We start from the raw sequence: 12,992 nt of genomic DNA on the forward strand, positions 1-12,992 counted from the left end.
GTACTCTATAGCACTTTGAGATTGTTTTAATAATGAAAAGTAATTTACAAATAAAATGTATTATTATTATTATTATTGTTATCATTATTATTATTAATAATAATAATAATAATAAAAAGGGTTGAGTACTTTGTGTTCTTACACTGTAACGTAGGAGAACTGTCCACAGAACTGCCGCTGGATGACATTCTGCAGGTTGAAATTCTTCTGCTTGGACATTGTGTCCTCCAATAGAGACAAGAAAAGCTTTGAAAACTCCTGGGCATCCTGAAAATAAAAAGGTTTAAATTCAATGCACTGTAAAGAAATCAAGTGTCCAAAACATCACCACTAACAAACAGTCTGGTACTCCCATTCTATGTGTTGATTCTGCAGTGTAATGCTGAAACTAATGGTTGGGTAATAATAGTTGTCTTTTCCCCTCAAAACCATCTTTTTAGTTCCAATTGCAATACATCCCTTTGGGTCATGGTAACTTCTGATGATATTAATGTTTGTTATTTTTGGCCATTTACATATTGAGGGGATATAACAGAGTTCTACAGGGACGTGATAAAACTCTGAACACAATTCTCACAAAATATAATGAAATAAATATCCAAGAGTCTTTCAACAAACTGTGAAACCCTGTATTTCTAACTTACAGTCATGATCATGTACAGGGTTATATGTACAGATTTACCTGCTGCTGTGCTGTGTCCAGGCCTAGTGCTTTGACCAGTCCTGAAGGGTCGATGTATTTTCTGTTACTGTTCTGCAGGAGTGCGAACAGATACTGCAGATGCTCACAGATGGACTGAGGCTCGTAATCTGAAAAAGACAAGAGACGTCTGTCTGACAGAATGCTTTTAACATATAATACGTGTAAAAAGTATGAGCTTGCAGTGTCATGTTTGAATATTAGCCAATATGTAAGGTGGCTTTGACTTCTGTTAAATCATTTAAAAACTGTCATAACTTTCAACAAGTCAGCAATTGTTGCTCAGTTAGTGTGCGTCAACAAATTTGTATTATGAACATATTAACATTACATTAGAATGTTTGGGTACAAATAAGTCATTGGTACAAAGACAACATTTAACAAAATAATTATAATCCAAATTAACAAATTTCATATGAATTGATGTTGATGATTTCTTCAGGTATAATCTAATGGGACATTGTTCTGTATTGGTGGAGTGCCTTCTAATTTAATTTGTGAAAAAATGTCAATCTAATGAATATTATATGTGTTTGGGTTATGTTATTCTATTACAGTTGGGTTTAAAGTCAACTAGAATCCTCTGCTGATGGTGACGGTGAAACCCAAGAATAATAAAAAAAGCTGTATGGAGGAAGTGCATGCACAAATACTTAACTAAATCTGTCTAAACATGCTGAAATAAATCAAGAACAAACATAAAGAAGCATCCCCAGTATTTAGTTTTCAGTCATACCAGACTCAATATTGTGTTCCTGTGCTCGGGAATTGTGGCACTGATAGAGGCTCCTACGCAGCTCCAGGTTGTGGAACCACACTTGCAGGAATGTGTTGACGTAACATGTTGCACCCAGGTTGGTCAGGCCAACAAATGTGTTCTGAAAGAGGGCAGAGAGACAGATGCAGAGAGAGATATGATCAACAGTCTCTTTACATATTCTTCTATCTCTGGACTTTTGATAACGTCCCAGGACCTAAGTAGTCCACCTGTAACAGATTCTGAGAAAAAAAAAGACAGGTGAGGAAAATATTTGCAGTATGTTTGGCTGATAAAAGAAATACCTTGTCTCGACGCTCTGAATTTGGGTCGTCAATATTGTGGAAAGTATTTTCATCAATATCCCCAAGCCACAGCTGTTCACCAATACCCACAAGACAGTTGGGGTTCCCTTTACAGTTCCTCCTGCAATAAAATTACATTATGTATTATTAATCTTACTGTTACAATACCTACTTTATAAGAATGTTACTGCGTCTGTATCTAATGCGGCAACAAAGGTCAAGCCAAACTCCTTAAATTATTACAGTTTTATAAGGTTTTGCATAAAGTTAAGCACACACTTTGAAATGAGCCTTTGATATACAGTAAGGAGCCACAGAGCAAGCTAAAGTTAAGTCACATTTCAACTGTACGAATTAGTGAATACATTATAGCTATTTTTTCGTATGCCGAAGAGTGCTGTGGTTCACCGTTACCTTTGATAAAAAGTCTAAAGAGCTTCCATGCATAGTATAAAGGCTTGTCCACAAGCAAGAAAACAAATCAGACATATGATGCACATTAGCACACCTCTCCGGAACTGGCCATTAAGCCCTCGACTTTGAAATCAAACTAGACATCTGCAACTGGTATTATTTACTGACACATGCTAGCGCGACAGAGATTTGTTCAACCACTCTTTAATAACATATAATGTAACGTTACCTGCAGGTTCCTCTCTTGCAGGCCGGGAGATTTATGCGATATGCTAGCTCGATGTGCACCTGCTTGATTTCTTCTGGTTTCACCGTTTCCACCCAACGCCAAGCCGCTTTCTCCAGCTGTAGACGGGGCGCCATAATCCTGCGATGTAAAATGAACCACACAGTCAGGTTTATGAGTTGAAAAAAGCAACAATGCTATAGCACAAGGTTAGCCAAACTGTTTCAAGGAATGCTAACATAGCGTGCTAACAGGGGCAAGTCATCAACCTACCGGAGCTATGTGGTGCTACTTTAGCTAGCCAGCTAATATTATCTTACTGGTTTCCTTCCTACCCTAATGGATGTAAAAAAGATACCATATCACACCACACAACGCGCCAATAAAAAGACTGAAATACAACCAAAAACGACAGACGTATTTGCAGCGTAACGACACGAGGAAGGACAACACTCATGCTAATGTTAGGTAAATGTAGCTAGCCCGACCGGCAGTGTTAGCAAGACATTTTGCTGCATTTCCCATTTAACGCTACCTGACGCTAACGTAGCGACTTTATTGTGTTGAGGTGAAATATTATCGATCCTTGCATGCGTGCAGCTGCTTCACCAAAATATTTGATGTATTTTCACATTTTCTTCACGGGTTATTTTAGATTTAGCGCCCTTACGTCAATTTATAAATAAATTATTTCTCCGGTCAAAATCGACACGACGTCAAGAAGTGACGTAGCCGACGTCTCTTTGTTATGACCATAGACTGTAAGGGAGGAACGGACACACGCGCAGCCTTCAGAGGACACTTTCTGTGGTTTTTATTGTGTGGTGTATTCCTAAATGTCGCATCATCTAAACTGCCCATCATAACAGGGCCTTTTGTTCACTCAATCGCTGTCTGTTTTTCTGTCGTCAACATATTTTAAATTTAAACTGCGCATTACCACGCGCACACGTAAACAGCAGCAGCCTCTGAAACGTGATCATACACATGCAGGCAGCCACTTGCCATGATGATTGGGCCTATATCACCTCACCACACAGCCATAGGCTCTCCAGACACATCATATTTTTGGTGATCCAATTGATTAGAATGTGCTAACTATCTACCACTCAAACCTTGGAAACTAACTACATGATGTGAATTTCAACTGTTTCCATTGGGTCACGCTTCAGCAGTCTGTAGAGAATGCAGATATGCAATGCTGCAGCATGACTATGACATGTCCCTCAATGGCAGGGTATTGATAGCACAGCTAAGCTGATATCACCAGATAATGCAAAGAGATGCCCAGTAGGCTATGATATAACCGCATTATTAGTTGTCATGTAAGTGCGTAACATAAACAATATCTTCTGAATGCAATACGAGTTTGCTCTTATGCAAACCTATGGTTCAGACAGACAATATTGGGGTAAATCATATGAAAATGTTGTTTGTGTTGTTATATTAGTAAATCATCATTTTAACTGTTATATTAGTAAATCATCATTTTAACTGTTATATTAGTAAATCATCATTTTATTCAACTGTCAAATTGGTAAATCATCATTTTAACTGTTATATTAGTAAATCATTATTTTATTTAAGTGTTATATTAGTAAATCGTCATTTTAACTGTTATATCGGTAAGTCATCATTTTAACTGTTATATTAGTAAATCATCATTTATTTAACTGTTGTATTAGTAAATCATAATTTTAACTGTTATTTTAGTAAATCATCATTTTACTGAACTGTTATATTAGTAAATCATCATTTTACTGAACTGTTATATTAGTATATCATAATTTTACTGAACTGTTATATTAGTAAATCATCGTTTTAACAGTTATATTAGTAAATCATCATTTTATTTAACAGTTATATTAATAAATCATCATTTTAACAGTTATATTAGTAAATCATCATTTCATTTTACTGTTATATTAGTATATCATAATTTTACTGAACTGTTATATTAATAAATCATCATTTTAACAGTTATATTAGTAAATCATCATTTTATTTAACTGTCATATTAGTAAATCATCATTTTACTCAACTGTTATATTAGTAAATCATCGTTTTATTTAACTGTTATATTGGTAAATAATAATTTTTACTGAACTGTTTTATTAATAAATCATCATTTTAAACTGTTATATTAGTTAATCATCATTTTAACTGTTATATTAGTAAATCATTATTTTATTTAACTGTTATATTAATAAATCATCATTTTAACAGTTATATTAGTAAATCATCATTTTACTCAACTGTTATATTAGTAAATCATCATTTTATTTAACTGTTATATTAGTAAATCATCATTTTAACTGTTATATTAGTAAATAATCATTTTACTGAACTGTTTTATTAGTAAATCATCATTTTAAACTGTTATATTAGTAAATCATAATTTTAACTGTTATATCAGTAAATCATCATTTTATTTAACTGTTATATTAGTAAATCATCATTTTACTGAACTGTTATATTAGTAAATCATCATTTTATTTAACTTTTATATTAGTAAATCATAATTTAAATGTTATATTAGTAAATCATAATTTTACTGAACTGTTATATTAGTAAATCATAATTTTAACTGTTATATTAGTAAATCATAATTTTATTTAACTGTCATATTAGTAAATCATAATTTTAATGAACTGTTATATTAGTAAATCATAATTTTAACTGTTATATTAGTAAATCATCATTTTAACTGTTATATTAGTGAATCATCATTTTAATGATCTGTTATATTAGTAAATAATAATTTTAATGAACTGTTATATTAGTAAATCATCATTTTAAACTGTTATATTAGTAAATCATCATTTTATTGAACTGTTATACTAGTAAATAATAATTTTAATGAACTGTTATATTAGTCCTCTCCGGGAACCATCACCTTATCATGGTGGAGAGGTTTGTGTGTCCCTGTGAACCTGAGGGCTGTGTTGTCTGGAGCTTAATGCTCCTGGTAGGGTCTCCCATGGCAAAGTGGTCTCAGGCGAGGGGCTGGACTAAGAATGGTTCACAAAGACTCAATGGACAAACAACAAAGAGGAAGAGAGACCCTGCCCGGAGGAAGCCCAGGGCCCCCGTCTGGAGCCAGGCCCAGAAGGAGGGCTCGCCTGGTGGCCGGGTTTGCCACGGAGCCCGGCCGGGCACAGCCCGAAAAAGTGACGTGGCACCTCCCTCCTCTCCATCCTGTGGGCCCACCACTCGCAGGAGGAACCACTTGGGTCGGGTGCGCTGCTGCACGGGTGGCAGTGAAGGTGAGGGGCCTCGACGGACCAGACACGGGCAGCAGAAGCTGGCTCTTGGGACGTGGAATGTCACCTCTCTGTCGGGGAAGGAGCCGGAGCTTGTGCGGGAGGTGGAGCGCTACCAGTTAGATCTGGTGGGGCTTACCTCCACACACAGTCTCGGTTCTGGAACCGTTCTCCTGGATAGGGGTTGGACACTATTCTTCTCTGGAGTTGCCCAGGGTGTGAGGCGCCGGGCGGGTGTGGGGATACTCACAAACCCCCGGCTGAGCGCCGCGGTGTTGGAGTTCACCCCGGTGGACGAGAGGGTCGCCTCCTTACGCCTGCGGGTGGTAGGGGGGAAAACTCTGACTGTTGTTTGTGCATATGCACCAAACAGCAGTTAAGAGTATTTGGCCTTCTTGGAGACCCTGAATGGAGTCCTGCATGGGGCTCCAGTAGGGGACTCAATAGTTCTGCTGGGAGACTTCAACGCCCACGTGGGCAATGATGGAGACACCTGGAGAGGCGTGATTGGGAGGAACGGCCTCCCTGATCTAAATCTGAGTGGTCGTCAGTTATTAGACTTCTGTGCTAGTCACGGATTATCTATAACTAACACCATGTTCGAACATAAGGATGCTCATAAGTGTACGTGGTACCAGAGCACCCTAGGCCAAAAGTCGATGATCGATTTTGTGATCGTATCATTTGATCTGAGGCCGCATGTTTTGGACACTCGGGTGAAGAGAGGGGCAGAGCTGTCAACTGATCACCATCTGGTGATGAGTTGGATCAGAGGATGGGGGAAGATTCTGGACAGACCAGGTAAACCCAAACGAGTAGTGCGGGTGAACTGGGAACGTCTGGAGGAGGCCCCTGTCCGAGAGATCTTCAACTCACACCTCCGGCGGAGCTTTTCTGGCATCCCTGTGGAGGTTGGGGGCATTGAACCGGAGTGGGCAATGTTCAAAGCTTCCATTACTGAAGCTGCAGCGGTGAGCTGTGGCCTCAAGGTCTTAGGTGCCTCAAGGGGCGGTAACCCTCGAACACCGTGGTGGACACCGGTGGTCAGGGAAGCTGTCCGACTGAAGAAGGAGGCCTTCCGGGATATGCTATCCCAGAAGACTCCGGAGGCAGTCGCAAGGTACCGATAGGCCAGAAGGGCTGCAGCCTCTGCTGTGTCAGAGGCAAAGCAGCGGGTGTGGGAGGAGTTCGGAGAAGCCATGGAGAAGGACTTTCGGGCGGCACCAAGGTGCTTCTGGAAAACCATTCGACATCTCAGGAGGGGGAAACGGGGAACCGTCCAAGCTGTTTACAGTAAAGACGGGACGCTGGTGACCTCAGCCGATGAGGTAATCGGGCGGTGGAAGGAGCACTTTGAGGAACTCCTTAATCCGACTAACACGCCCTCTTTTGTAGAGGCAGAGCTGGAGGCTGATGGGGAATCATTGTCAATATCCCTGGCGGAAGTCACTGAGGTAGTCAAACAACTCCACAGTGGCAAAGCCCCAGGGGTTGATGAGATTCGTCCAGAAATGCTGAAAACTTTGGGTTGGGAGGGGCTGTCTTGGTTGACACGCCTCTTCAACATTGCGTGGAAGTCTGGGACAGTGCCAAGGGAGTGGAAGACCGGGCTGGTGGTTCCTCTTTTTAAAAAGGGGGACCAGAGGGTGTGTGCCAATTACAGGGGTATCACACTACTCAGCCTCCCTGGTAAAGTCTACTCCAAGGTGCTGGAAAGGAGGGTTCGTACTATAGTCGAACCTCAGATTGAAGAGGAACAATGTGGATTCCGTCCTGGACGGGAACAACGGACCAGCTCTTCATTCTCACAAGGATCCTGGAGGGGGCCTGGGAGTATGCTCATCCAGTCTACATGTGTTTTGTGGATCTGGAGAAGGCATATGACCGGGTTCCTAGGGAGATACTGTGGGAGGTGCTGCGGGAGTATGGGGTGAGGGGGTCACTTCTGTGGGCCATCCAATCTCTGTACACCCAAAGTGAGAGCTGTGTCCGGATCCTCGGGAGTAAGTCGGATGCGTTTCCGGTGGGGGTTGGCCTCCGCCAGGGGTGCGCTTTGTCACCAATCCTGTTCGTGATTTTCACGGACAGGATTTCAAGGCGTAGTCGTGGTGGGGAGGGGTTGCAGTTTGGTGGGCTGAGGATCTCGTCTCTGCTTTTCGCAGATGATGGGGTCCTGATGGCATCGTCGGTCAGTGACCTTCAGCACTCACTGGATCGGTTCGCAGCCGAGTGTGAAACGGCTGGGATGAGGATCAGCATCTCTAAATCTGAGGCCATGGCTCTTAGCAGGAAACCGGTGGATTGCTTACTCCAGGTAGGGAATGAGTCCTTACCCCAAGTGAAGGAGTTCAAGTACCTCGGGATCATGTTCACGAGTGAGGGGACGATGGAGCGTGAGTTTGGCCGGAGAATCGGAGCAGCAGGGGCGGTGTTGCAGTCGCTCTACCGCACCGTTGTGACGAAAAGAGAGCTGAGCCGGAAGGCAAAGCTCTCGATCTACCGGTCAATCTTCGTTCCTACCCTCACCTATGGTCATGAAAGTTGGGTCATGACCGAAAGAACGCGGTCGCGAGTACAAGCGGCCGAAATGGGTTTTCTCAGGAGGGTGGCTGGAGTCTCCCTTAGAGATAGGGTGAGAAGTTCAGCCATCCGTGAGGAACTCGGAGTAGAGCCGCTGCTCCTTAGCGTTGAAAGGAGCCAGTTGAGGTGGTTCGGGCATCTGGTAAGGATGCCCCCTGGGCGCCTCCCTAGGGAGGTGTTCCAGGCACGTCCAGCTGGGAGGAGGCCTCGGGGAAGACCCAGGACTAGGTGGAGAGATTATATCTCCACACTGGCCTGGGAACGCCTCGGGATCCCCCAGTTAAAGCTGGTTAATGTGGCCCAGGAAAGGGAAGTTAGGGGTCCCCTGCTAAAGCTGCTGCCCCTGCGACCCGACCCCGGATAAGCGGATGAAGATGAGATGAGATGAGATGTTATATTAGTAAATCATCATTTTACTGAACTGTTATATTAGTAAATCATCATTTTAACTGTTATATTAGTAAATCATCATTTATTTAACTGTTATATTATTAAATCATCATTTTAACTGTTTTATTAGTAAATCATAATTTTAACTGTTATATTAGTAAATCATCATTTATTTAACTGTTATATTAGTAAATCATAATTTTAACTGTTATATTATTAAATAATAATTTTACTGAACTGTTATATTAGTAAATCATCATTTATTTAACTGTTATATTAGTAAATCATCATTTTATTTAACTGTTATATTAGTAAATCATCATTTATTTAACTGTTATATTAGTAAATCGTCATTTATTTAACTGTTATATTAGTAAATCGTCATTTTAATGAACTGTTATATTAGTAAATCATAATTTTAACAGTTATATTAGTAAATCATAATTTTATTTAACTGTTATATTAGTAAATCATCATTTTAACTGTTATATTAGTAAATCATCATTTTAAATGTTATATTAGTAAATCATCATTTTAACTGTTATATTAGTAAATCATCATTTTAACTGTTATATTAGTAAATCATCATTTATTTAACTGTTATATTAGTAAATCATAATTTTAACTGTTATATTATTAAATAATAATTTTACTGAACTGTTATATTAGTAAATCATCATTTTATTTAACTGTTATAATAGTAAATCATCATTTATTTAACTGTTATATTAGTAAATCGTCATTTTAATGAACTGTTATATTAGTAAATCATAATTTTAACTGTTATATTAGTAAATCATAATTTTATTTAACTGTTATATTAGTAAATCATCATTTTAACTGTTATATTAGTTAATCATCATTTTAAATGTTATATTAGTAAATCATCATTTTAACTGTTATATTAGTAAATCATCATTTATTTAACTGTTATATTAGTAAATCATCATTTTAACTGTTATATTAGTAAATCATCATTTTAACTGTTATATTAGTTAATCATCATTTTAAATGTTATATTAGTAAATCATCATTTTAACTGTTATATTAGTAAATCATCATTTATTTAACTGTTATATTAGTAAATCATCATTTTAACTGTTATAATAGTAAATCATCATTTATTTAACTGTTATATTAGTAAATCAACATCATTTTAACTGTTATATTAGAAATCGTCATTTTAATGAACTGTTATATTAGTAAATCATAATTTTAACAGTTATATTAGTAAATCATAATTTTATTTAACTGTTATATTAGTAAATCATCATTTTAACTGTTATATTAGTAAATCATCATTTTAAATGTTATATTAGTAAATCATCATTTTAACTGTTATATTAGTAAATCATCATTTTAACTGTTATATTAGTAAATCATCATTTATTTAACTGTTATATTAGTAAATCATAATTTTAACTGTTATATTATTAAATAATAATTTTACTGAACTGTTATATTAGTAAATCATCATTTTATTTAACTGTTATAATAGTAAATCATCATTTATTTAACTGTTATATTAGTAAATCGTCATTTTAATGAACTGTTATATTAGTAAATCATAATTTTAACTGTTATATTAGTAAATCATAATTTTATTTAACTGTTATATTAGTAAATCATCATTTTAAATGTTATATTAGTAAATCATCATTTTAACTGTTATATTAGTAAATCATCATTTATTTAACTGTTATATTAGTAAATCATAATTTTAACTGTTATATTAGTAAATCAACATCATTTTAACTGTTATATTAGATATCGTCATTTTAATGAACTGTTATATTAGTAAATCATCATTTTAACTGTTATATTAGCAAATCATCATTTTAAATGTTATATTAGTAAATCATCATTTATTTAACTGTTATATTATTAAATCATCATTTTAACTGTTTTATTAGTAAATCATCATTTTATTTAACTGTTATATTAGTTAATCATCATTTTAAATGTTATATTAGTAAATCATCATTTTAACTGTTATATTAGTAAATCATCATTTATTTAACTGTTATATTAGTAAATCATAATTTTAACTGTTATATTAGTAAATCATCATTTATTTAACTGTTATATTAGTAAATCAACATCATTTTAACTGTTATATTAGATATCGTCATTTTAATGAACTGTTATATTAGTAAATCATCATTTTAACTGTTATATTAGCAAATCATCATTTTAAATGTTATATTAGTAAATCATCATTTATTTAACTGTTATATTATTAAATCATCATTTTAACTGTTTTATTAGTAAATCATCATTTAACTGTTATATTAGTAAATCATCATTTATTTAACTGTTATATTATTAAATCATCATTTTAACTGTTATATTAGTAAATCGTCATTTTAATGAACTGTTATATTAGTAAATCGTCATTTTAATGAACTGTTATATTAGTAAATCATCATTTTATTTAACTGTTATATTAGTAAATCATCATTTTAACTGTTATATTAGTAAATCATCATTTTAACTGTCATATTAGTAAATCATCATTTTAACTGTTATATTAGTAAATCGTCATTTTAATGAACTGTTATATTAGTAAATCATCATTTATTTAACTGTTATATTATTAAATCATCATTTTAACTGTTATATTAGTAAATCGTCATTTTAATGAACTGTTATATTAGTAAATCGTCATTTTAACTGTTATATTAGTAAATCATCATTTTAAATGTTATATTAGTAAATCATCATTTTAACTGTTATATTAGTAAATCATCATTTTAACTGTTATATTAGTAAATCATCATTTATTTAACTGTTATATTAGTAAATCATAATTTTAACTGTTATATTATTAAATAATAATTTTACTGAACTGTTATATTAGTAAATCATCATTTTATTTAACTGTTATAATAGTAAATCATCATTTATTTAACTGTTATATTAGTAAATCGTCATTTTAATGAACTGTTATATTAGTAAATCATAATTTTAACTGTTATATTAGTAAATCATAATTTTATTTAACTGTTATATTAGTAAATCATCATTTTAACTGTTATATTAGTTAATCATCATTTTAAATGTTATATTAGTAAATCATCATTTTAACTGTTATATTAGAAATCGTCATTTTAATGAACTGTTATATTAGTAAATCATCATTTTAACTGTTATATTAGTAAATCATCATTTATTTAACTGTTATATTATTAAATCATCATTTTAACTGTTTTATTAGTAAATCATCATTTAACTGTTATATTAGTAAATCATCATTTATTTAACTGTTATATTATTAAATCATCATTTTAACTGTTATATTAGTAAATCGTCATTTTAATGAACTGTTATATTAGTAAATCGTCATTTTAATGAACTGTTATATTAGTAAATCATCATTTTATTTAACTGTTATATTAGTAAATCATCATTTTAACTGTTATATTAGTAAATCATCATTTTAACTGTCATATTATTAAATCATCATTTTAACTGTTATATTAGTAAATCATCATTTTAAACTGTTATATTAGTAAATCATAATTTTAACTGTTATATTAGTAAATCATAATTTTATTTAACTGTCATATTAGTAAATCATAATTTTAATGAACTGTTATATTAGTAAATCATAATTTTAACTGTTATATTAGTAAATCATAATTTTAACTGTTATATTAGTAAATCATAATTTTATTTAACTGTTATATTAGTAAATCATAATTTTAACTGTTATATTAGTAAATCATAATTTTAACTTTTATATTAGTAAATCATAATTTTAAACTGTTATATTAGTAAATCATAATTTTAATTGTTATATTAGTAAATCATCATTTTATTTAACTGTTATATTAGTAAATCATAATTTTATTTAACTTTTATATTAGTAAATCATAATTTTATTTAACTTTTATATTAGTAAATCATAATTTAAATTTTATATTAGTAAATCATAATTTTACTGAACTGTTTTATTAGTAAATCATCATTTTAAACTGTTATATTAGTAAATCATAATTTTAACTGTTATATTAGTAAATCATCATTTTATTTAACTGTCATATTAGTAAATCATAATTTTAATGAACTGTTATATTAGTAAATCATAATTTTAACTGTTATATTAGTAAATCATAATTTTAACTGTTATATTAGTAAATCATAATTTTAACTGTTATATTAGTAAATCATAATTTTATTTAACTGTTATATTAGTAAATCATAATTTTAACTGTTATATTAGTAAATCATAATTTTAACTTTTATATTAGTAAATCATAATTTTAAACTGTTATATTAGTAAATCATAATTTTAATTGTTATATTAGTAAATCATCATTTTATTTAACTGTTATATTAGTAAATCATAATTTTA

The 12,992-nt window shown here is 33.4% G+C and overlaps 1 protein-coding gene across 5 annotated transcripts in view; it reads right to left on the bottom strand.

The window, feature by feature from the left end:
* usp48 (ubiquitin specific peptidase 48) overlaps positions 1-3,040 on the bottom strand; it is a 49,063-nt gene extending 46,023 nt beyond the window's left edge. For 4 of the 5 annotated variants that reach the window (XR_014593769.1, XR_014593770.1, XM_083938383.1 and 1 more), the window contains exons 1-6: positions 2,676-3,011; positions 2,406-2,543; positions 1,763-1,883; positions 1,437-1,578; positions 683-810; positions 143-267 (exon numbers count right to left, since the gene is read on the bottom strand). Coding sequence is in view for 3 of the 5 variants with exons in the window: in XM_083938383.1 (XP_083794509.1) it covers positions 143-267; positions 683-810; positions 1,437-1,578; positions 1,763-1,883; positions 2,406-2,539 (650 nt within the window). In the remaining 2 variants the exon portion in view is untranslated. Of the gene's footprint in view, positions 1-142; positions 268-682; positions 811-1,436; positions 1,579-1,762; positions 1,884-2,405; positions 2,544-2,675 lie in introns of all 5 variants that reach the window. The other variant, XM_083938384.1, reaches the window with a different exon arrangement.
* Positions 3,041-12,992: the final 9,952 nt, after the last annotated feature.

Source organism: Echiichthys vipera, assembly GCF_963691815.1.
Source record: "Echiichthys vipera genome assembly, chromosome: X".
In the NCBI taxonomy this organism is placed as follows: Eukaryota; Metazoa; Chordata; class Actinopteri; order Perciformes; family Trachinidae; genus Echiichthys; species Echiichthys vipera.